This window comes from Oryx dammah, unplaced genomic scaffold (genome assembly GCF_014754425.2).
Source record: "Oryx dammah isolate SB20612 unplaced genomic scaffold, SCBI_Odam_1.1 HiC_scaffold_21, whole genome shotgun sequence".
Lineage (NCBI taxonomy): Eukaryota > Metazoa > Chordata > Mammalia > Artiodactyla > Bovidae > Oryx > Oryx dammah.
The window spans coordinates 1,702,433-1,725,815 of NW_024070205.1; the positions used below are offsets into that span (position 1 = coordinate 1,702,433).

At 50.2% G+C, this 23,383-nt stretch overlaps 1 protein-coding gene across 1 annotated transcript in view; it reads left to right on the plus strand.

Moving 5' to 3' along the window:
- Nucleotides 1-22,825, plus strand: part of KIF14 (kinesin family member 14) — a 39,882-nt gene extending 17,057 nt beyond the window's left edge. The window contains exons 14-29 of the mRNA XM_040263235.1: nt 2,218-2,320; nt 3,899-4,059; nt 4,312-4,459; nt 5,069-5,221; nt 6,513-6,639; nt 8,339-8,432; nt 8,942-9,074; nt 10,426-10,526; nt 12,348-12,475; nt 15,389-15,613; nt 15,783-15,964; nt 17,776-17,934; nt 18,603-18,725; nt 19,642-19,716; nt 20,459-20,597; nt 20,923-22,825. Coding sequence (XP_040119169.1) covers nt 2,218-2,320; nt 3,899-4,059; nt 4,312-4,459; nt 5,069-5,221; nt 6,513-6,639; nt 8,339-8,432; nt 8,942-9,074; nt 10,426-10,526; nt 12,348-12,475; nt 15,389-15,613; nt 15,783-15,964; nt 17,776-17,934; nt 18,603-18,725; nt 19,642-19,716; nt 20,459-20,597; nt 20,923-21,314 — 2,443 coding nt within the window. The 3' untranslated portion in view covers nt 21,315-22,825. The remainder of the gene's footprint in view (nt 1-2,217; nt 2,321-3,898; nt 4,060-4,311; nt 4,460-5,068; nt 5,222-6,512; nt 6,640-8,338; nt 8,433-8,941; nt 9,075-10,425; nt 10,527-12,347; nt 12,476-15,388; nt 15,614-15,782; nt 15,965-17,775; nt 17,935-18,602; nt 18,726-19,641; nt 19,717-20,458; nt 20,598-20,922) is intronic.
- Nucleotides 22,826-23,383: the final 558 nt, after the last annotated feature.

Consider the following 23,383-nt stretch of genomic DNA (forward strand, 5'->3'; position numbering starts at 1 on the left):
CTGAGGGCCCCTGCTAGCCAGGACGGCCGCTGAGGGGCCCCTGCTAGCCAGGACGGCCGCTGAGGGCCCCTGCTAGCCAGGATGGCCGCTGAGGGCCCCTGCTAGCCAGGATGGCCGCTGAGGGCCCCTGCTAGCCAGGACTGCCGCTGAGGGGCCCTGCTAGCCAGGACGGCCACTGAGGGACCCTGCTAGCCAGGACCGCTGCTGAGGGGCCCCTGCTAACCAGGACCGCCGCTGAGGGGCCCCTGCTAGCTAGGACCGCCGGCAGTCGGGGCACCCCGTGCAGACGGCGGGCTCACTGCTCTCCTGTGAGGAGTGCCGCGGGAGGAGTGCTGCTGCGTTTCTGGTTTTGTGTGTGACGTGGCCAAGGGGTCATTTCTTTGAGTTACAGTCTTAGGCATGACACTTGCATCCGTCATATACGGCCGGGTTTTTGGTTGGGTGATGAACCTAAGCCTCTGCTCCTGTGAGTGGAGCGGTGCTGCCTGTGTTGCTGGGTGGCGGCTCATGTGAACTGGGTCAGCTCCATAGTACGTTTTCGTGATCCATCTCTTGACGCACTTGCGTTTTCCCGGCTGCGGAGTGCCACGTGGTGTGGAGTTCCCGGTCTGTCTTGTCGGTAGACGGCTGGTGGTTTCTCGCATTCCACTCCCACAGCACTGCTGGGCGTGCTTGTGACACGTCTCCTGGTACAAACGGGTAGAGCGTCCTGGAGTAAGTGTCAACAGGCGAGACAGGGCCCTCGGGGCAGCCTGGCGCCTGGGCCCTTCTGTTTGGCCCGCATGCTGCATGAGCGTGGCGGCTTTGCAGTTACTGTGTCACGATAATTCCCAAGTTTGGGAAGCAGCCCTAAGTGTGTGTCTAGGAGGGGAGAGAGCAGCCTGCAGGATATGTGCACATTCTCCTTTATGAGTCGATTTCCGATGGCCTTCCAGAATGATTGTCAGTTCTGCCGCAGGTGGCACTCAGGGTTCCTGTCACCCTCAGATCCTTGCCAACAGTTGGCACTGCTGGGCGGATGCAAACCGGCGTCCCGGTGGGCATCTGAGCGCCTCTCCTTGGCTGGTGGTCCTCACGCGTTTTGGCCGCTTTTGCTTGCTCGCTTGTGCCCGTTCATAGCGCCTTCCTGTCCTTTGTCCATTTTTCAATTGTACTGTTTGTTTTTCCCTTCAGAATTTGTGGCAGATCTTTCTGTGTTCTGGTTGGCAGGTTTTTGTGAGTTTCGTGTGTTGTGAATAGCTTTTCCAGTGTGTGGCTCCTCTTTTCTCTCTCTCACGGTACCTTTCAGTGGATCAAGGTTCCTAGTATATCACACAAGTGAACCTTTTCCTTTATGGTTGTCAGTTTCTGTGTCTTGTTAAAAAAAACTCTTTCTGTATTGAGGTTATAGAGATAGTCTCCTAAATTATCTTTTAAATGTTTTGAAATTTTGCTTTTCCATTTAAGTCCTTAAGTAGTCTGGAGTTTTTTGTTTGGTGTGAAGTAGGGATCTAAATTCATTTATTTTCCCTGTGAATAACCAATTCTACCAGTACCATATCTTAAATGAGACGTGGCTTTTTTATTTTTAATGTGGTGTTCACACGAAAAGTCTCTAATGATACAGAGTGAGTTTTCTCACTAATACTACATGGTCTTAGTCATCTGAGCTCCACGATGTCTGTACGTGGTGTGGTTCGGCTCCTTGATCTTCAGCTCCTCTCGGTATTCTCTTAGCTGTTTTCTGTAACAAATAAGTGCAGTATTATTTACACTTGTGGCAAAGATACAGAACATGCCCCCAAGGAGTGAAGAGTCCAGCAGGGGGCCAGGAAGTCCCTGACTCGCTTGGCCCTTGGTTAGAGTACACGGGTCAGTACTTGGAAGTACTTTAATGTATTTTCCTTTAATGTTTGTGTATTCATTTTTCATTTTGGGAGGAGAGGGGTTAGTATTTTTTTAAGTAGTTTTAATCATAATACATACAATGAAAAATTTTACCACCACTGCTGGATAGAGTTGTTAGAGAAGCCAGGCTTTTTTCAGCAAAGCTTCAAAATCTAATGGAAGGAAAATAAGGGGATTCTTCTACGTTACTATTGTCATAAATTGATAGGAACCTTAGCACCGAAGGAACACCCCAAGGAGCATTATGTGGCCCGCTTTTCCTTCCTCGTCAGTCTATCCATCACCGTCAGTCTATCCATCACCGTAACCACATGCTCCCTGTCTTCACAGCACCATCACCAATTCCGATGGGACAGTGAGTATCATCCCGGCTGGGGAAGCGAAGACATACGTAAATGGAAAACTGATTTTGGAGCCGACGGTGTTGCACCATGTAAGTTGGTGCTGCTGAGACGCGAGTAGCTGTTCTGCTTTGGGCAAGGGATTCGGTTTTGCTGAGCCCGGTTCAGAGCGAGGCGGGGGACTCTCTGGCTCTCACATTCTCTCTCCTGGCGTTTCACAAATCACCTGCCTTTGTGCAGAAACCAGCCCTCGGGAGCTGCCCAGCGGCAGCACGGTTACATGTCCCGGGCAGAGCTGGGCTTTGGTCAAGCCTCGGCCCTGCCAGCTGCTGTTTGACCTTTGAGACGTTATTAAGCCTAGGTGACTGTGTGTTACCCTCCCTAGGCACTTTAACGATGACATTAGGGGAACAGGCATGAACATTCTGTTGCAGGCGAAGCAAGGCCTGTGGTCACTTGGTGTGTGTGTGTCTGCCTCTCGGGGAGGGTGGAGAGAGAGCTGCTGGGAGCATCAGCTTGTGCCCCGTCCTTAGGGCAGTGTCTGCAGACTGAGCTCAGCCGGCGCTCAGCACCGCGACTGTCGGCCTCTGCTCTGTTGGCGCCCTCATTCCTAGAGCTGGGTTCATAATAGGCACGTAGGCAGCGTGTCTGCCCTAGTTCTTGGCACATGGACGGTGCGGTAGCTTACGGTGAATGATGTCGAATTCGTGATCTCCAAAGAAGATTTAGCTTCAGGACCAGGGACCAGGCTTGATCACTCAAGAGCTTTTGTGAAGCAGAGCTTTATTAAAGTGAAAAAGGGACAGAGGAAGCTTCTCACACAGACTCAGAAGGGGGACGGAGAGTGCCCCCCTCACTAGTGTTAGCAAGGGAGTTATATGCTTTTTTAACTGGTTATTACAGTAAATCAAAAGAGTGTCTCAAGGTTGTAAAGATCTTACTAGATCCACTCGCATAGTTTACATTTTAAGATAACAGGATTAGCCAGAAGGTTTTCAGGAAGGAGAAACTGTCCTCAGCAGGATACATTGTTGTTGTATAATCCTTAGCACAGAGTTTAAACTGAGTGGTTTGTTGTGTGGTCATCAGCTCTGTGTCATCGTGTGTGTGTGTGTGTGTGTGTGTGTGTGTGTGTGTGTGTTTGTGTTCAGTCTCGTCCGACTCTGTAGCCTCTTGGTGTAGCCTCTGTCCATAGGATTCTCCAGACAAGGAGACTGGAGTGGGTTGCCGTGCCCTCCTCCAGGGGATCTTACTGACCCAGGGATGGAACCCACGTCCCTGGTGTTTCCTGCACTGGTAGGCGGGTTCTTTACCAGTACTGCCACCTGGGAAGCCCAGTTCTCGGCTTAAAGGAAAAAACGTTTCATGTGACTAAGAGTAAGGAGCGTAGAGGAAAAGAAGATGTTTTTCCTTTCCTCCTCCTCGAGAACTCCAGACCCCTGTCTCCTCTTTGAGAGCCCCAGACCCCTTTCTCCTCCTCAGGGACCCTGGACTTCTTATCAGCCTGCCTAGGAATTGATTCTCAGGCATTTCACAGATGTTAGCCACTGTGATTCTATGTGTATCATTAGTGACACTAGACTGTATTGAATTGTTGAGCGTGATCATTTGTCCCACGGTGATTTCTCGTTTGGATTCACCTCCAGTGGTCTATTTTTTGTGTGCCTTAGGGTGATCGGGTGATTCTTGGTGGCGATCATTATTTTAGATTTAATCACCCAATGGAAGTCCAGAAAGGGCAGCAGCCACCCAGCAGAGAGAACCCTGTGAGCAAGGGCCCAGAAGACTTTGAGTCGGCCAAAAACGACTTGCTGATGGCCCAGAGGTTACAGTGAGTACTCGTGTGTGTAGAGTGGAGTGGCTTAGAAATAAGTGAATTTTCATCCTTTTGTATTTTCTCCTTTATATTTTGTGTATACAGTTTTCAAGCTGATAAAAATTTAAGAATGCTTTTGACAGAAAGTCAGAAATTTAAGTTCTGAGGTTTGAACTTTGGTTTAACAGCAAACATCTCAGTACAGTTGAGAGCGCCTCTGGTGTGAAGGCTTGACGGCCCACACTGTGACTGTTTGCTGCCTTGCAGGCTTGAGGCAGAAATAAAGGAGGCGCAGGTGAGAGCCAAGGAAGAGATGATGCAAGGGATCCAGATCGTGAAAGAAATGGCCCAGCAAGAGCTCTCCTCTCAAAAAGCTGCATATGAGAGCAAGATCAAAGTGCTGGAGGCAGAGCTGGTAGGAGGCCGAGCCGTTTTCCTTCCCCGTCAGGGCGTCCCGAGTACACTTAGGATTCTAGATGGGCCCGGGGCGTCCCGGGGAAACTCGGCTTTCGGGGAAGAGGAGATTCCGAGGGCTCCATCCCCTCCTTGGGCCTCGGCTCTCCTGTCTGCTGGACATCAGCTTCCCCGCACCACCCAGGGGCCAGTGCTCGGGAGGGTGGGCGAGTGGGGTGGTTCTTTTCAGTCGGTCAGTCAACCTAGACAAGGTGGGGACGCTCCAGGGCCCCTTTTCCATCCCTGAGTCAGTTTCTTGTGCATTGACTTTAAAAGTGGAACTTTTGTGCTTTTTGATGTTGTTTTTCAAGGGTTTGTGTGTTAGTCACTCAGTCGTGTCCAACTCTGTGCGACCCCGTGGACTGTAGCCCACCAGGCTCCTCTGTCCATGGGATTCTCCAGGCAAGAATACTGGAGTGGGTTTCCATTTCCTTCTCCAGGGGCCCTTCCCGACCTGGGGATTGAACCCTGGTCTCCTGCATTGCAGGCAGACTCTTTACCAACTGATGTTGTTTTTGAAGAATTGGTCTGTAGTTTTGCCCTATTTACTTTTTACTATTGTTGCTTAAAGAAAGAAGAATCTCAAAGGAAGAAGATCCAGGAAATAAATAACGAAAAGGCGAATCACAAAATTGAGGAACTGGAAAAGGCAAAGCAGCTCTTTGAGCAGGAAATTCACGTCAACAGAAAGCGACTGGAAATGGAGGCCCTGGCGACAAAGCAGGTGACCTCGTCGTGTGGCTAGTGTGACTGTCTGGAGGGGAGGCTGGAATTTTTAAAAGATTTCTCCATTTGTTTATTTTTGGCTGTGCTGCGTCTCCACTGCAGCTAGAGGGGCTGATCTCTGGGTGCGGAGTGTGGGCTCCTCATTGCAGGGGCTTCTCTTGCCGCAGAGCGCGGGCTCAGCGGTGGTGGCGTCGGGCCCAGCTGCCACCAGCACGTAGGGTCCTCCCGGACCCCAGATGGAACCCGTGTCCCCTGCACTGGCCCGCGGATTGCTAACACCTGGACCGCCAGGGAAGTCCCTGGATTTTGTTTTAAAGAACTTAGGTTCTGTTGAGGGCGATGGCCAGCTCTAGGTCTGAGGGTGAGCGGGGTCTCCCCGTACGAAGTGTCCACCCTCCCCCTTTGTCACACCATCACACAGATGCCGAGGGACGCTACGGCACAGGGCAGAGGGCACAGCTCACTCCTGGACGGGAGGAGCAGCGGGCAGGCTCTAGGGCACCAGTGTCCCTCGTCTCTCTGAGGGCGGAGGCATCTTCTGGGCAGTGCTCTCCAGGTGCTGGACCAGGGGCCCAGCATCGCCTGGGGGATGTGAGAGTCTGGTGCCTCCAGCACTGCTGTGTCAGAGCTCCGAGGGGGCCCCTGAATCCCTCGTGAGCGGCCCCAGAGCAGGCATCACTGATCCCGGAGGGAGAGTCCCTGCTCTCATCTCCGCTTCGACTTCTTGTGCCTTCAAGTTTGACTCTCAAGCAGCAGCTTTATTTGTTTTCTTTCTGAGTTTATAGTGGAGGTGGGTTAGAGAAGATACTGTCAGTAACCTAAAAACACCCCTACTGAAGCTTGGTGAGAGACGTGTATTAGCAGATGTAGAACTGGAGTGGCCAGTGAACCACCTCAGAGAGTGTGAAGAACAGTTTACATCTTGTAAACAATTACTAGTGGGCTATTAGATAGCTTATTAGTGTCAAACGAGCTTTTTCAGTGTTGTTTTCATTTAACTGTTTAATTTAGTCAGTTAGTTTTGATTAGTTTTTTCCCTGAAGATGTTTATACTCCTATCAATGGGAAGAAAAAGTTTATGTCATCGGAAATTCCTCCTGATTTTGTGGAGGAAAAAAAATTGTTTTCTAAAGATACTGTATAAGTCGTTTTTTAAAAGCCTTTCCTGCTTAATAAAATGCACCCTGTGGAACGAGAATTACGTCATGTGCTACCGTTACCAGTCTGGTCCATAATCCCTCTCTCTGCATGCTCTCGTGTGTGGCTCCATGTGAATGAACGTCACCCAGGCTTTAGAAGACCACAGGATTCGCCACGCAAAAATTCTGGAAGCTCTAGAAACAGAGAAGCAAAGGATTGCTCAGGAAGTGCAGATTCTACAGCAGAATCAGAGCCACAGGGATAAAGCCTTCACAGGTGAGTGTAGGATGACCTTAGCAGGCATTCTAAACGTGTTATTTCATACAATTACTAAGATGTTAGTTATCCTTGTATATTCAAAATGTTTAATCCTACATGTTAACGGACTTCTCTGGATCTAGATAAATTTGTATGAGCTGTTATTTTTAGAATATTTAGTTACGTGACCAAATAGTAAACAGAATTCCAAGTGTTATTTTCATGTGTATCATGGTTTTTAAAATATCTTAATCTAATTCTGAATTCTTATTTTATAAGAATTATCTAAGTTGTGTGTAATCATTGCACACATCACTTTCTTTCTTACTTGGAAGTTATTTTTTTGTACGTTTCTACATTCCTATGTAGAACACAGCATGTTTTAAATGTAAATTTATTTTAACTACAGAAAATCTCAAATTGTGAAAGCCCAGAGATTGCTTCAGTAAACCCTTACATACTTTTTGCTATCTTCAACAATTCCCCACAAGTTCAGTTTTGTTCCAGGCCCTGCTCAGCCTGCTGCCTCCTTGGAGTGTTCTGAAGCAAAAACCCAAACAACCTATCACTTGATCTGCAAATATGCCCCTGTGTGTCTCCAAGTGAGATAAGGCCTCTTTTCTCTGTCACTCTCTGAAGCTTAACTCTGATATTGTTATCACAACTAAAATATTCGTATTAGTTTCTTATACTCACGAGGATCTAGTCCGTACTCACCTTCCCTGGGTTCTGTCATGATTTTTAAGATGCGTTGTTTGCACAGACGCGGCCCGCCCCTCGCATTGGGTAGGCGTGCCTCTCGGTCTGCTTCCGTCTGCCGGCAGCTCTTGCCTGCGCGCTCCGCCCCCTGTGACTTGTGGCCAGGAGCAGCCAGTGGGTGTTCCTGGAGGGCCTTGGGTCCGGGCCTGTGGCGGCCCCCAGGCTGCCGCACAGCGGGTTCCCGCAGGGTGTCGGCCAGGCTCTGTCTCAGCAGGGACACCTGGTAGCTGTGCCCGACCCTCCCCACGACATTTGTGTCAAATTGCTCTGCAGGGCTGCTCCTTACGCCTCTTGCAAGAGACAAGAACGTTTTGTGAATTCCTCTTTTTGTTGCTCTTAGGTCCTAAAATAGTGCCTTGCCACGAATACTGATTTTTTTTTTTTTAATTCACTGAATAATGAATTTTATTCATTCAAAAAAATGCTTTTAATGGGAATACTGGTTATAAGTTTGACTGAACAACATAGAAAGTGTCTATGGTAAAATCTTAAATCCGAATTAGGAGCATGGAATTGTGGACTAAAATTGTTTTTATTTCCTGATGTATTTCTATCTCTGTCTTTATCTATCTATATACTTTTAAAATTTCAGGCAAAATATAAAAGGGTTGTGTTTCTACATAAGTTAAAGCTGTAGTATCCTTCGTCTAATGCTTTAACTTAGATGTTAGGAAAAAGATCTTTAGAGATATTAAGAGGGAAAGCAGCATCTTTGGCATTTCCTGTCTCTGTGAACTCTCCTTTTCTTCCCTGCCTCCTAGGTGAAAGACCTCATTTTGGGTGAAGAATGTTTTATTTCGCTGTGAGGGCTGTAGGGAAAGTCCCTGAGTTAGCGCCCTTCCCGTCTGTGATGCACAGTTAACGCCGTTCGTGCGAAGCTGGGTTTTCAGAGGGTGTGCCCGGGGGTGGGTCGGCGCTCATGCCCCTGTCCTCAACCTTCTCTCTCGCCTCGTGCCAGTGCAGCCCAGTTGGAGCTCCATGAAGCTGTCCGTCATGATTCAGGAAGCCAACGCCATCAGCAGCAGGCTGAACAGGAATTACGTTTTTGGCAGGTGAGCAGTTATCTTATTAGTAAACTCATTCTTTGCTTTAAACTAGTTGCCCTTTATGTGATTTTTTCGTTGTTGAGTTTCTTTAGTACTCTACATGCCCGTCTAGGAGTGAGCAGGTGTCAGAATCCCCGAGGGGCACTTCCAGACATTCCTTTCAGTGGTCATTCTGGAGTGAATAAGGCTTTTTAAAATGTTTTATAAACAGTAATTTTAGCTGGTTTAGGAATTTACTAATTTTCTTTTGAGTTGAGAATTTATTAGTATTCCACATTTTAAAAGAAATGTGCACTATTGAATTTTTAATTTAAAAAGTTATTATTAAGAAGTTATTTGCGTATATAGTATATCCTAGACCTGATTATAACTATAACAGAAGTACTTACCTCTGGAGAGACTTAATCAGTGGACTGAGTTTTATGGAAGCTGTTCCGTTTCCAGAATCTCTCGGTTATGTGTGTTTGCTGTGTGTATTTTAGGAGAAGCATTTTTTCCTTTGGTTTCTCTCTCAGGCATGTGGTGCCAGGTAAAGGAAGCAGCTCTGACGCTTGGATTCGGGTCCGTAATCTGCAGCTCGGGGTCTCAACCGTCTGGAGTCTGGAAAAGTTTGAGTCTAAGCTTGCGGCAATGAAGGAACTTTATGAGGTTTGTAGTATCATTGAAATCTCTATAAACTTTTGAAATGAAAAATACAAAAGTGACATGTTCTCATTAAGGAAAATTTGACAAATATTAATAAAAGGCCATCCACATTAGCCAAACCAACCAGTGTTAACAATTAAGGGATTTGGGGGGTTTTAATATATTTATAGCTGTGTGAGGCATGCTTCCTTGGTGGCTAAGACAATAAAGAAGGTGAAGGTGAAGTCGCTCAGTCGTGTCTGACTCTTTGCGATCCCGTGGACTGTAACCTACTAGACTTCTCCGTCCGTGGGATTCGCCAGGCAAGAGTACTGGAGTGGGTTGCCATTTCCTTCTCCAGGGGATCTTCCCGACCCAGGGATCGAACCCGGGTCTCCCGCATTGCGGGCAGACGCTTTAACCTCTGAGCCACAGGGAAGCCCAGACGATAAAGAATCTGCCTACAGTTCAGGAGACCTGGGTTTGATCGCTGGGTTGGGAAGATCCCCTGGAAAAGGAAACCCTCTCCAGTATTCTTGGCTGCAAAGTTCCATGGACAGAGGAGCCTGGGGGCTACAGTCCATGGGGTCTCAAAAAGAATCAGACACGACGTAGTGACTAACACTTTCACTTTCATAGCTGTATGGAGAAGTTTAGTACTAAATCTGTTCAGGTATAGTAGCACGATCTTTAAATTTTACGCGTGGGAGTTGAAGGAGAGAAGGGCGTGACGGACGTGGAGCAGTCTGCAGCGGGCGGGGTCCTCGCCGGTGCTGGGGACTTCCCAGCCCACTGCTGTGCCCTCAGGGGCTTCGGTTGTTTGCCGCTTGAAAAGTCACAGCTCTGCATATGTTGGTTTCTAATATCTTATTTCCTTGTCTTCGATTTTCTGACACTGTATCAAAAAATATAAACTTCTTATTCTGTTTTTCTCACCGACAAATTGCTTGCCAGGAATATTGCCATTTATCAGTGTCCCTGGTTTAACTTACATTTTCATAATTAGTGACTGAGGATTTGTTTGCTTATTGGTAAAGGGTGTGTTCACGTCCTCTGAATTTTTTGGCAAGTGAAGTGTGAGTAGTGAGCTAACATCTGTAAGCTTTCTTAACATATTTTGATAATAAACCTTGATTTTAAGTAAAATAACCTTTATTTTATATTTATCGTATACGTTTCCCCCCGGGCTATGTTGACATCTCTAGGGTTTCATTTTGTTGTGCAGGCATTTTTAATTTGGCTCATTTGAACCTGTTAATCTGCAGATCTTATTGAAACAGCATCCACTTCTCTGCATTTTCACTTTGATAAATGCAGCAAAGTATTTAAACCTTTTCCCCCTTTGTTACTGGAAACTCTGTATTTATTTCCTTAGAGCCGTGGGAATAGCTGGGGTGAAGATGTCTTTTGTGGCCCCGAAGATGAGTGGGAGCCCGACATCACCGATGTTCCTGTTTCTTCCTTTTCCAGGAGGAGGTGAGGGTGCGGGCGCTGCTGGCGCTCTTGCTCTGGGTGTAGACGTGCCTCACTCCCTGTCCACAAGAACTGTCTGCTGTCACGGCGGGTATCTGTGGGGGGGAAGCCTGAGTGTCAGTGATCAGATTACAGCCGTGAGGGCGTTAGGTTGCTTATGTTCAGTTAGTATATGAAGGAAAAGTCCTCAGTATTTTACCATAGAAGTTTTAAGAGCAGCTTAGACTAGCATAAATCCAATTTCCTATAAAAACGAGCAGTGTTTATTACTTTAAATTACCCTTTCTCAGAAGCCTGGTGTATTCGGATATTTTGTCATAGTTTGCGGAGTGTGAGACGCAGTCAGGTTAGTATGAGCACCTCGGCACTCCGTCGTGGTGACCGAGGACCTCCGTGCGTGACAAGTGCCGCTTATTAACTGAGGCAGATGAGACGCACGGCTGCCCCTCGGGCTACAGAGAGGCGAACGTGCCCTGCAGGGGCCTTGGCCCCGGGGCCCAGCCCCCAGCGTGGTTGGAACCAGGACGGTGGCTGCCGTGTCTGGGGGAGCCAGAGAAAGGCCCGGCGCTCCCTGTCCTCCAGGGCCGGCGGGAGGAGAGCAGGGGCAGGGCCGGTGATGAGGGCCCGGCCTGGACCCGAGGGAGGGCGGGCTTCACACGCGTCCCGGAGGCCGGACCCCGGGCCTGGGCATGGGTGACGAGGATGCGGCCGGGGATGGGCGGGGGAGCCAGGTGCCCTGAGGTGGGGCTGGTGTGGACGTGGTGAGGCTGAGGTTCCCGAATGGGGGTCTCCTGCGGTCTAAGGCTTCGAGGAGGAGATGGGGGCTTTCAGGATGTGGAAGTCACGGCAGTTCATCCACCGGAAGCATAGTCACCAGGGAGCGGGTGTTGAATGTCTGCTGAGCAGCAAAGGCCTCCTTACCCCCAGTTCGCAGACGAAGTCACCGAGGATTTAGAGAGATGAGAACCTTGTCCAAAGCCCCCCAGCTGCTAAGGGAAGGGCTGGTGCTCAAGCCCAGGTCTGAGCGATGCCTGAGCCCCCAACCGCGACCGTATCACAGCCTCTCTGTCGCAGAGAGCAGTGTCTTTCTGGGTAACGTTCTTTTTAACTTTGTTGCCTTTGGCCGCAGCTCAGAATCCATCTGGGCTCCGCCTCCCCACAAGCCTCCCTCTCTCCCTGCAACCCGTCTGCCTCCCCGTGCGGCTGACCCCCGCTCTGGGGGTGGGGGGCCTCCAGGCTCTGGGGCCGCGTCCTTCCCCAGAGTCTCCGCAGGCCGCCCCCCACCCCCCAGTACTTTCACAGCGCGGCACTCGGGTGTAGTTACTTGCCTAATTTCTCGCTCTTCCTATGGACCTTAAGCTCAGTGAGCCCAGAAGCTCACTGATGTGCTTCAACCACAGTATCCAGAGCCCACGACTAACGGGACAGTTGACCTTGAACAACACAGCTTTGCAACAGGAAACCCTACAGGCCTGGGGTTGGTTGGGCCCACGGAGATGGAGGAACCTCACATACCAGGGCTGACTGTAAGGTGCACGTGGGCTTTTGACCGTGCCCAGGGGGTGTGACCCCTGTGCTGTTCAAGGCTCAACTGCTTTCTATAGGAATTCATTCTGCTCAGCGAAGTAGGGGGTTAGAATGCTACCTGGAGATAGTCAAATTCTTACTCAATGGACCAGATTCACTTAGCCCTTGATGAAGGGCTCCATGGGAAGCACACTCACGGATATCCGTTTCCTTTAGGGTGTTTGACAGCAAGCCTTCTAGCGTTGCTGCGTGTGGCGTACGAGCGCGGCTGCTAACCTGCTGGGTCTGTTGTTGCAGGAGCAGGAGTCTGCTGAACAGCAGGAGGGTTTCCGGCTGTCTGCACGCCGTCGAGGCCCACGTTTCCGGCTGTCTGCCCGCCGTCGAGGCCCACGCGGGCCGGGACCTGCGTTCTTCAGGCTGTGCAGGTCCTTTTCCGTCGGCCTCTGCCATTTACTGAGAGCAGCTACAGGGCTTGTCTCTCCCACTGTCCTGTTTCCTGTCCTCGTGCGAATCATCTGTCTCCTGGGAGCTCCCGCCGCCTATGTAAACAGGAGGGCGTGCCGGAGGCCCTCCGGCTCCTGAAGCTCTGCACTCGGTGGTGTATTTCCAAGTGTTAATTGAGTGACTGGGTCGGATGGGGAAGACGTGTGTGTGTTCACAAATGTATGAGGATGCTGTTTTCTTCCAAGTGGAGAGAGGCCAAGTGTGGAAGATGGTGTGTTACAGGATGCCACTTGGGTGAGGAGGAGGAGAGCTGCACACATGTGCTTGCTCGTGAACGAGGTCTCCGGGAGAGCTTCCCTTGTCCGGGGCGCGAGGGGTGACGCAGGACAGGGAGGGGGCGTCCTCGGCACAACACAGCCTCATTTCCTTCGGGATTTCGTGTAACACACGTATCATCTGTCACAAAATTACTTCCAGTTTTAATGGTTTAAAAGAAGAAGTTACAGAACTCATTCCACTGACTCATCATTCTATGCCAACGTTGACTATGATATTAGTTCTCATAAGGAGAAGGGGGTACACTTTATATGTGTAAGTACCTGTGATAGTTAAAGTGGCTGCTTGGTAGCCGCAAACTACTACATAGCGACAGAAGAGAGCCACTGCCTCGCAGCGCCGCCCGGGGCTCCCAGAAGCTCTGCGAGAAGCATGAACGTGAGTCGCCCAGTCGCGTCCGACTCGCGTCCGACTCTCTGCAACCCCATGAACTGTACAGTCCATGGACTTCTCCAGGCCAGAATACCAGAGTGGGAGCCTTTCCCTTCTCCAGGGGAATCGTCCCAACCCAGGGATCCAACCCAGGTCTCCCGCATTGCAGGCAGATTCTTCACCAGCTGAGCCACAAGGGAAGCTCCACATGAAGTATAAGAAACTGTATAATAAAGAGTACATTCCATATGATTCTGTTCATGGAAAGTTCAAAAATAGGGAAAATTGAGCTGCAGTGACAAGATAGAGGAGTGGGTCACAAGGGAGCCTGTCAGAGGGAGCGATGGGCTGGTGGTGTGCTTCCCCCTCAGTGGCAGTTACGTGGTGTGCACGTCTGTAAAAAAGCCATACACTCAAGATGCAAACACTTTACAGAGTGTTACCTGTATCTTAGTAAACTTGAGTTTAAAAATTGCTACGTAATGTAATAGTCTATAACGATATCAATAGGATATGATTCGCCATGGCTTAGACGGTAAAGCATCTGTCTACAATGAGGGAGACCTGGGTTCGATCCCTGGGTTGGGAAGATCTGCTGGAGAAGGACATGGCGATCCACTCCAGGACTGTTGCCTGGGGAATCCCATGGACAGAGGAGTCTGGTAGGCTGCAGTTCATGGGGTCGCAAAGAGTCGGACATGACTGAGCGACTTCATTTGACTATAAAGACACTGGAGTTTTTTTTTTTTAATCATAAACTTATCTTTTAGGAAGACATTTATTATCCTACTCTTGTTTAACGTAAGTCAAAGCAAAATATGCCATAGACTTTGTTTACCAGCAAGATAAAAGGCTGTGTATCTGTGGTAGCAACTTACTTATCCAGTACTACTTAAGAGTAAGATGTTTTATAAACGTACCTTTTCCAGATAACTAAACGTATCTCTTCTGGGGTCTTTTTTAAAAAATTGAAGAATGGCGGATTTACAGCATTTCGTTAGTTTCAGGCACTCAAGGGTCATTTTTAAGTGCCTTTAAAATTAAGATGTAAGGGGAAGTCAGACGTGAGAGGTCTTTGCCTGCTTGCAGTTTTCCGAGAGGGAGATGGAAGCCCACCCGTGTGCTTAGTGTGGCCCCGCCTGGGTGGTCGCGCGGTGGGAGCAGGACCAGGCCTGCCAGGGGCTGGTGGGGGCAGCACTGCTGCCTGTAGATGGTCAGCACATGTCTGAACTTCTCACCTGAGGGGCTGTGTTGTGAACCTAGACTCGCACAGGTCTCTGTGACGGGCTGCAGCTGGGCCTGATGCGTTCAGACAGGCGTCTCGTGAAGCAGGTGGCGGGAGGTCGCTGTCACTGCCGTGAAGTTGACCGTCGTCCGCCTGCAGTGACGGAGCTTCAGGCCTGGCCGCGTTTCTGTTTCTCCTCCAAATCAAGCTCTTGTTTTGGCTCCACTCAACAGTCCCCACCCAGTGCTGCATTTTACTTTCTTTTGTAGTTTGCTGTTTCTAGTCGCCTGTGGGTTGGACCAGAAAACTAACCGTGTGCATCAAATGAGAGCCCTCCTCAGGGGGTAGCGTTCCGGGGGCTGTTACTTCCAGAGGTGCTGATGAGCTCTTCCACACTTTCTGTCTACCTCTGGCTTGGATGGTGCTTAGAAAGTTGTTCTGAGAGTCTGTCTCCCTACGATGTGACAGACTGACTGTGGGTGCTCGTTGGGCTTTCTCCTCCCCCAGTTGTAGGGCACCTGGGGCAGGAGGTGTTGAGGAGGAGCTGCCGGGACCCTCCTTCCATTGTTTGCTCTACGACTGCCTGCTTTTCCAGCGTGTGGTTTATTCCTTATGTTTACTCTGTTTATGTTATTTTGCTTTATGCAACTACCATTGTTTTCACCAATTCACAGTTCCTTAGGTGTTGCATGAAGTCAGTGGTTGTGCGGGCTCTATGGTTTCCCTGTTGTCTGGTTCCATGGCTGCTGGGCTGTGGATGGATGGGTGCTGTTGGGAAGCTGGCTGAGCCCCTCTGCGGGGCTGTCTCCCCCATGGCCTGGAGAAAGGAGGCTGTCTTGAAACGGGAGCAGCCTGCTTGGAATGCATGCCCAGTGTTGTGCAGTTGCTTGCTCTGATGCGTTTGTTTGCAAGCGTTGTCCCTGGAAACGAGCCTTATGATGGCTGTTTTCTGTTGACACAGGCTTAGTGGGGAAATCCAGCCCTGTTTACCTGGACTCAGCGGAACCCTTCCTTCCTGGCATTTGCAAAGAGTTGATCAGCTCGTCGTTGGAGCTTCTTGGACAGAGTGACGATGAAGAAGGCACCGTGGCAGACAGCCTGATGAGTAGTCTCCTCAGAATCCACGCCGGGGTGCTGGCCGTGTCCAGAGCCCACGGAGAGCTGGACGAGGACAGTCAGTGTAGCTGTAAGCGTCCGCACCGACCCGCCCGCGGGGACCGCCGCGTCCTGCGCGTCCTCAGTGGCATGGCACCTCTGCCCTGTGTTGTCTGGCCCTCGTGTTTGTGTGGTGAGCGTCTGTGAGCTCTTTTACTGGGAGGTCGTTTCTGCTCATCACTTTTCTTCTTCTTTCCAAGTGTTCGCTGACCGAGCAAACCAGTCACTCGCAGTCCAGGTGACGAGTGCGTTCGAGCAGCTCGTGGTGCTGACGGGACCCTGGGTGAGCGGTGTCCTCCTGGAGGCTGGCCGGGCGGCCCTGCTGGCCGAGCTGCGGCAGGAAGTGAGGATGCTGGGAGGCCGCTTGCAGCTGTTTCTGCAGGTAACGGGGCCGTGGGTCCCCTTAGGACTCCTGCTCAGCAAGTGTCTGTTGACTTCCTCCTGTTTGTGCCTCGCCCAGGCCCAGACCTCTGTGTGAAATCACGAGACTGGGTGTTGAATAACTGACTTAATGAACCAGGGCTTCCAGGGGTTTCTGTGGGCCAGGCTGTGGCAGTGCTGTGCGGTTTATGAATATTAACTCCTCTGGTTTTCGCTGCAGCCCCAGACGTGTGCGCTGGTTTGTCTCCTCTATAAGGAAGGGAAGCCCAGCAAGCATGTGTCCACTGTTCACCACTGATAGGCCATAGCCTTGAGTCCAGAGTGCTCCTGACGCCCAGGCCGCGGCGGGGCCGGGAAAGGGGGCGGGGCCTTGCTCTGGGCCTGGGGAGGGGCGGGGGCTCGCTCTGGGGCTGGGAAGGGGCAGGACCGCGCTCTGGAGGGGGGGTGGGGCCTCGGTCTGGCGCTAGGGGAGGGGTGGGGCCTTGCTCTGGCCAAAGGTGGTGAGTTAGTCACTAGCCTGCTGATCCCACCCAGGGCAAAGAGTATTTCTGTTGCCTCTTCCCTTAGATGAGGTTTGACTGTAGAAAGATGTCAGATAGACGCTTCTTTCCTCTCATAACATCTGGAGGTGGGCTTGGCTGCCTTGGGGCCCCGCTTCCTTCCGTGCAGCCGTGGCTGGCCTGAGCCCCATGTCCACCCTGTGTCAGCACCCTGGGCTCTGTATCCATCCCGTGGCAGGGCCCCAGGGGAGGCCAGTACATGGGATGGGAGAGGGGACAAAGAAGGTTGGGGCCTTGGGGGTCTTCATTCAAGGAGGTTTCTGGAAATGGTCATGGGACGTTTCTATTCACACGTCTTTGGCCAGAGCGTCATCACATGTAAGGCCAGGGTCCCTGGGACCTGCATTTTTATTCCAGCAGCCACGTGCCCAGTGAGGATGGAGGAGGGGAGGTGGGAGCAGAGGCCTTGACTCTGCCGATGCCCAGACCTCCACCGAGAGAGGCCCGCACATCCCAGGGGCCAAAGCGGAAACCCCGAGAGACAGCGAAGCTTCTAGATGTGGGCCAGATCCTCTGGTGCCTCCCAGGCCTTCCCAGTCCTCTCATCTAGTGGACACTTTGTCACATCCGGCGCCTCCTGGGAGGGCCTTTACTGCACTGACTGTAGGGTATAGAGTTAGAGAAGGCAAGATTCAGAAAAACAGTGAGACCAGCACTTTACAGAACAGGTCCCCTTTAATGAGGCGAGAAGGGGCAGCAGTCAGATTAGTGAGCTGCTGCGGTAACCCAAGGAAAGAGTAGGTATATGTAGGCATATATGTGGAAAGCTACTGTCCTAAGGAGGCCTGTTCTCCAAGGTTGTTTGGAGTAGGTATCTCTTAAGCAGCTGGGGCGAGGAATTTTGGAGATCGGCCAGAGGCTGGACCAGCTGGGAGCTGGGCGTATCAACCTTAATGTCCATATTTTTTTTCTTTGGGTGACAGAGTTCTTTGTTTTCCACAGAACGGTGGGGAGGACCTGGAGGGGAGTTTTAACTCCAGGCTATTTTGAGCCGTGTAACTTTCCTTCACTGATCTGGAATCCGCACAGCTCGCTGCGGCCTGCTTGTCTGTTGGTACAGAAGCTGTTTGGGGGTGGCCTGTGTCCTCCTCACGCCCTCACTGTCAGAGGCTACTGGGCTGCACACTGTCTGGCTCTGATCGGACTCTTGTGAAGCACAGCTGCTGTAGGAGTGGGCGCAGAACCACTTCTTGTCCTTCTCTCCCCTGGTCATCTCAGGTACCTGACACCTTGGGCCGTTTTTGTCTTACAGGGATGCTCTTCGGATATTTCACCGATGGTCAAAGAGGCTCAAAAGCAAGTGATCCAAACCGTGCGCCGAGCCGTCGTGTGTGTGGGGCAGTCCGTGGCTCTCACTGGGGACCGGCTGCACGTGCTGGAGAGCGGCGCTCACGGGGCCTCTGGCCTGCAGGTAATGGGCCGCGCTCACTTGTGCTGACAGCCTTCGTCTCGGAGCAGCAGCATTTGCTGTTAAGGGGCCACGAAGCAGGAGAAATGTTTACTTTTCAGAGCTGCTCATACCTTACTAGTTTAGCAGAAGATGAAAGCTGTTACAGTCTGAGTGGATAAATATACCCGTTGATTTGGGATCCTGCCCGTATCTTCTGGGTCTTTGGCTTGATGGTACCCGTCTGCTCTGGAGGGCGGGTGCTCAGCCAGCCAACACGGAGAGTGTATTCATAATTACGTTGGCGTGTGATTCTAGGAAATGTGTGTTTGCTTTAATTATTCATGCTACTGAAAACACAGTGTTATATTAAGATGTTTGTTCTAGCCACATGGTGTCCTAAGATGACAAACCCTCTCTGCAATATAGGTAGATACAAAAGTACAGATTTGGTGTTTTTTTTCCTTTACGTACTGTTAGTTCTCATTCTAGCTTTAGTTGAATTAATAAACTAGGAATGTGTTCAGTTCAGTTCAGTCGCTCAGTCGTGTCCAACTCTTTGCTGAACCGCAGCACGCCAGGCCTCCCATCTACAGTCCTAAAATAAGCAGAATATTTAACTTAATTACTTGGTAATTTAAAATATATATAGAAATTGAATTTGCCAGTTAACGCTTAAAAACTTTTTCTAGGATGATTTTGTGGGTGCTGTTTGTGATGGTGTAGAGATGGGAATAAAGAGTCTCCTCGATGCTGGGATAGAAAAAGCAGAAGAGCTTGAGCATGAACTCCTAAGACAGAGTCCCCAAGATGAGGTAAGACAAAAGAAGGAATGTCCTGTGTAGTACCAGACAGTAGGTAAAGTTGGTTTCTAAAAGTAGTTTAACTCAGTGAATGAGATCTTTATAGATTTATTTATTTTAGTTGGGTTATTTTTTATTGAAAAGGCTGTTGGCATCATCACTCCTGGTGATTTTCCCAGTTTTACACCTGAGTCCAGGCAGCTCCTCTCGAGGTTAGCGCTGTGGGTCCTGCCGTGGCCGTGGTGGCTGCCGGAGAGATCCAGCCTGTGGATGAAGCCGAGACGACGCGGTGTCAGTGGCCCCTCGTGGCCACTTTCCGCTTCTCTTCTTCCTCCTTTGATTAGGGCTCTGCTTTTCCGCTTGAGAATGGGAGCTACTGCTTCTTTAGTTTCGTCTTTACGATTTCTTTTTTTATAGAGTTTTATTTTCTATTTCGGGGCTTTGTGGCTGCGTGGCTTTCTCTGGTTGTGGAGAATGGGGGCTGCTCCCCGTTGTAGCGCGTGGCCTCCTGGTTGCAGAGCGCAGGGTCTAGGTGAGTGGCCTTCAGCAGCTGCGGCTCCCACGCGCGCAAGCCGGGGCTCAGCAGTTGCGGCACACGAGCCCAGTCGCTCCACAACATGTGGGATCCTTCCGGACCAGGGATCGAACCGGTGTCCCCTGCATTGCAAGGTGGACGCTTAGCCACTGGACCACCAGGAAGACTCAGGTATCCACATTTAATGTGGGACCAGTGTGCAACTTATTTAGAAAGAAAATCCACTTCTGTAACTTGGACACTCTGGCTGCTTACTTGCAGTCTCAGTAACTGAGCCCCAACCTGTGACCACTGGACGAAAACTCTTCTCGCTGGCAGATCCCATAGAATGCCAGGGTTTTTATACTTCTAAACAGTTATTTGTACAGTAAAATATTTTAACATTCTCTGTAGGTCACCAAGCAGATGAAAGCTAATGCCCTGGGGCTGACCGAGTCCCTCGGAAACCTCTTCGCTGAATGGAAGCCAGTAAGAGACGCTCTGAACTGTTCTTGCGTTTCGTTGAGTGTGTTCTTCACCTCGCTGGGCTCTGGCGCGCATGTGCTTTTTCGGTTTCTGTCGCTCGCCAGTGACTCCTCTCTGCCCGTTTACTGGAAGCAGGTGCAGGAACTCTCAGGCACCTTCCTCTTGGTGTCTAGCTTGTTAGGCTTAGTGATGCATGAAATTGTGTGCAGAAACTGAGCATATTAATGTGTCGTGCCTGTTTCCTTCTGCTGCTGTCAGCTTTTGCTTGAATAATCACCATAGGCTAAAAAATTATGTTTAATAATCAGTATGCACAAAGATTTTAAGATACAGGCAAATTAGACAAATTATTTTACTCATGTCACAGGTAAATAGAAAAATATAAACTAAGTATGGAATCAAAATTTCTATAGCTTGAAAATGTCTGTTAAAATAAGCAGGAGATATAAAGTTGAGCTCTTAAAAATTAAACAAATTTATCTTTTATGATATTGGGTAGTAAACGGTAGGTACTGTTGTTTTATTTCATTTTCATATAAAATAGGAAATTGGACTTTGATTTTTAAATTGTTTAAAACTTTTTGTTTCTTTTGAATATAGTAATTGTTCATATCACATTTTGGTCTTGAAATTAAACTCAGTGTCATTTTGGAGGTAAAATTCTGGCAATTAAATTATTTTGACTGAGCCTTCCCTCCATGTAACCTATTATGTATTTTTTTAAACTATGAACTTTTTTGTGCAGAAAAGCTTCAGAACTCAAGTACAAGAAGAAAATTCTGAATATAAAGATTTGAAGAAGATGATCAATCTTGCCCAAGAATTCTTCAAGTTAAAATGTGGCCTAGAGCAAACTATTCGAACGATCATTTCTGCGCTGAGAGGTACGTAGTGCACACGGAATTTGTGGTTCATCGGGACTCAACAGTTTGAGGACTCTCAGGCACCTTCTCATTCCTAGCGAGTCACTCACTGAGGCCTCATCCGTGCCCCTTGTTGGCATTAAGGACCTGTAGGAATTGTGTGATTAAATCCCCACTTACCATCTGTAAGTTCCTCTGCCTAGACTACTAGATCCTGAAGAACAAGCTGCTTATGCCCTCAAGTTGTCTGGAGTTGTCCCGAGGGCTCACTTTGGCCTAGACGTCTCAGGTCACATCCCCTGGGGAGGGATGGTGAGGTGACCCCCTCTCCCCTCTCCTTGCACAGGGCACCGTGGGGACGTGGCTCTCCTCCAGGACTGTGTGCAGCGTCTCTGCAGCTCTGCCCGGGGTCTCCACGGCGACTGGGGTGGGTGCCCTGAGGACAGCAGAGCTCAAGCCAGCCGCCGGGAGCTGGAGTCCCGCGCCACCTCACTGCTCTTGGGTCTTGAATGTGAAGAAGGACCTCTTTTGTGGGGGCCCTGGGAAGCTTGCGATCAGGGTCCCAGAGCAGCAGAACCAGAGCAGCCCGGGTCGGACAGGCCCGGCCCCCAGAGGACCCGAGGAGTGCCCAAGCGGGTGTACGAGCTCCCGGGCCTGGCTCTGGGGGGCTCAGAGCAGGGTGTGCTGCCCACCCGCGAGGGCGCCGGGGAGGGATCTCCTCCCGCCAGAGAGCAGTGAGCCTGCTCCAGAGACAGCCATTCTGTGGGCAGCCTCCTGTTGGGTGTGGACGCTGATTTCAGATGCCTGAATGTGCAGCCGCAACTCCCTGCAGCCGATGTAAGACAGGTACTGACCGTGTCAGAGTTTCGTGGCAATCGGCTAGAATTGGGATTCAAAACCAAGTGAGTGGTCCTTGTCCGTTGCCTGGAAATGTCGATGGTCGTCTTTAACATGAGTGTGCGGTCTCGGGCTGGCTCACTAGCCTGTGTGTAATGGTTCTTATAGGGACTGTGGTGACTAATAAGTTATTTCCTCTAAGTGGACACCTTCATGCCTGTATCTTCACTCTCTTGCAAATATAATAGCTACGATGAGTTTTATGGTGAAGCTGCCAAAGTCAGTCTAACCAGGGCAGCTTAACCTGCCTTGTTGAATCAACAGCCCTTTTCTTGGAAGATTAACTGGTTGCCATTCTGAATGGTGTGTTCAGGACACAGTTTCCTGTTTCTTTGCAAATTATGAGTAGCTTCCTAATATAATTTATATTAATAACCTGGTTTGCTGGCATGCCAGCTCACTTCTATCTGCCAGGGGTTTCATGTTAGGGGCTGTGTGAATGTAACTTCAAACCGATTGAATATTCAACTATTGGATGGGGTTGGGGAATCAGAGGCCAGGTCTTCTCTTGATAACTCTAGTCTGATGAAGGCACAGGGAGTTTGTACATGATTTGATGAAGATTTAAGACCTTTATTATATCTCTGAACTTAAAAAAACCTTTATCTACAATCAGATAATAGAGGTAACATTGCACTTTGGGGCTTGTCCTTCAAGGAGATCGTTTGACATTTCAGCTGCCGAAATGTGTATAAATTGAAGAGATACCCAGTGACCTGGCATGAGTGAGGTTGAGCAGGTCTTAGGCAAGAATTATTTTGAGTGACCAGATTTCCCCTTGTCCCCCACACGTGCAGACATGCTGTGTGTGTGCCCGGCACGGCTGTGGGAGTCAGTGCCAGGGGCAGACTTATTTTCATACGGTGACGGGTTCTTATTTATAATGCTAATGAACCATGTGTTTTCAGGTGCTTTAAAACGGTGCAGTTTAAAACATGTGCTCTTGTCTTGTCTTTTCTTTTTGGCATCTGAGCTCGCACTTGCTCTGAGGCTCCGTATGATTTGCCGTAGTGCTCTGCCAAATGGCTCTTTGATGTCAGGTTTCAGGAGGAGCAGGTGTGCAGACGAGGACCTCTCCTGAAGGTTGTTCCTCTTGGAGGAACTGCCTACAGTATTAGTGTGGTAGTTTTTAGTCTTGATGTTCAGTATTTAATCCTTACTTTCTGCTTTCTAAACTCAGGACTTCATTGGTCAGAAACCTTTTAGTGTCTTTTAAGATTTTGTATGTACATATATTTATACTCTGGATTGTTACACAATATTTAAACCAACTTTGGTAAGTATATTTTCTGTTGGAATCATGTGCGCTGATGAGATGTGTTATAATAAATGGATGCCCGTGAAAAGTCGCATCTGGGTCCGTGGTCTTGCTCCTGTCCGTAAGGCCGGTGTCCGACTTGCCCATCGCCAGTCATGAGACCCCGTCCCGTGCCCACTAGGTCGCCCTCGGGGAGGCCCCGCCTCGTGTGGACGGTCACTGTGAGGTGTCCGAGCCAGCCCCGCTCCACTGCCCTGCTCGTCCTGGCCCACGAGCGGGCACCAGCCCCGCCGCCTGTCCTCCACGGAGACCCCACCTGCCCCTCCTCTGCGCTCCCTAGGGGCCCTGTCACTCCCAGGCCCCCATCACTCCCCGTCACTCCCCGTCACTCCCGTGTCCCCGTCACTCTCCATCACTCCCCGTCACTCCCTGTCACCTGTGACTCCCCATCACTCCCGGGCCCCGTCACCCCCGGGCCCCTGCCCGCTCTCCCCCGCACCAGCCTCCAAGAGACTCCTTAATCTCCGAGCTCATCTCCTGGCTCCTCCACTCAAGAACTGCCTCCAGAATGACGCCCGGTCTCACGTGGCTCACTCCCGCCGCCAGCCTCACGGGGCTCAGTCGGCGCAGGCCGCGCGGGGCCGTGCGCCCG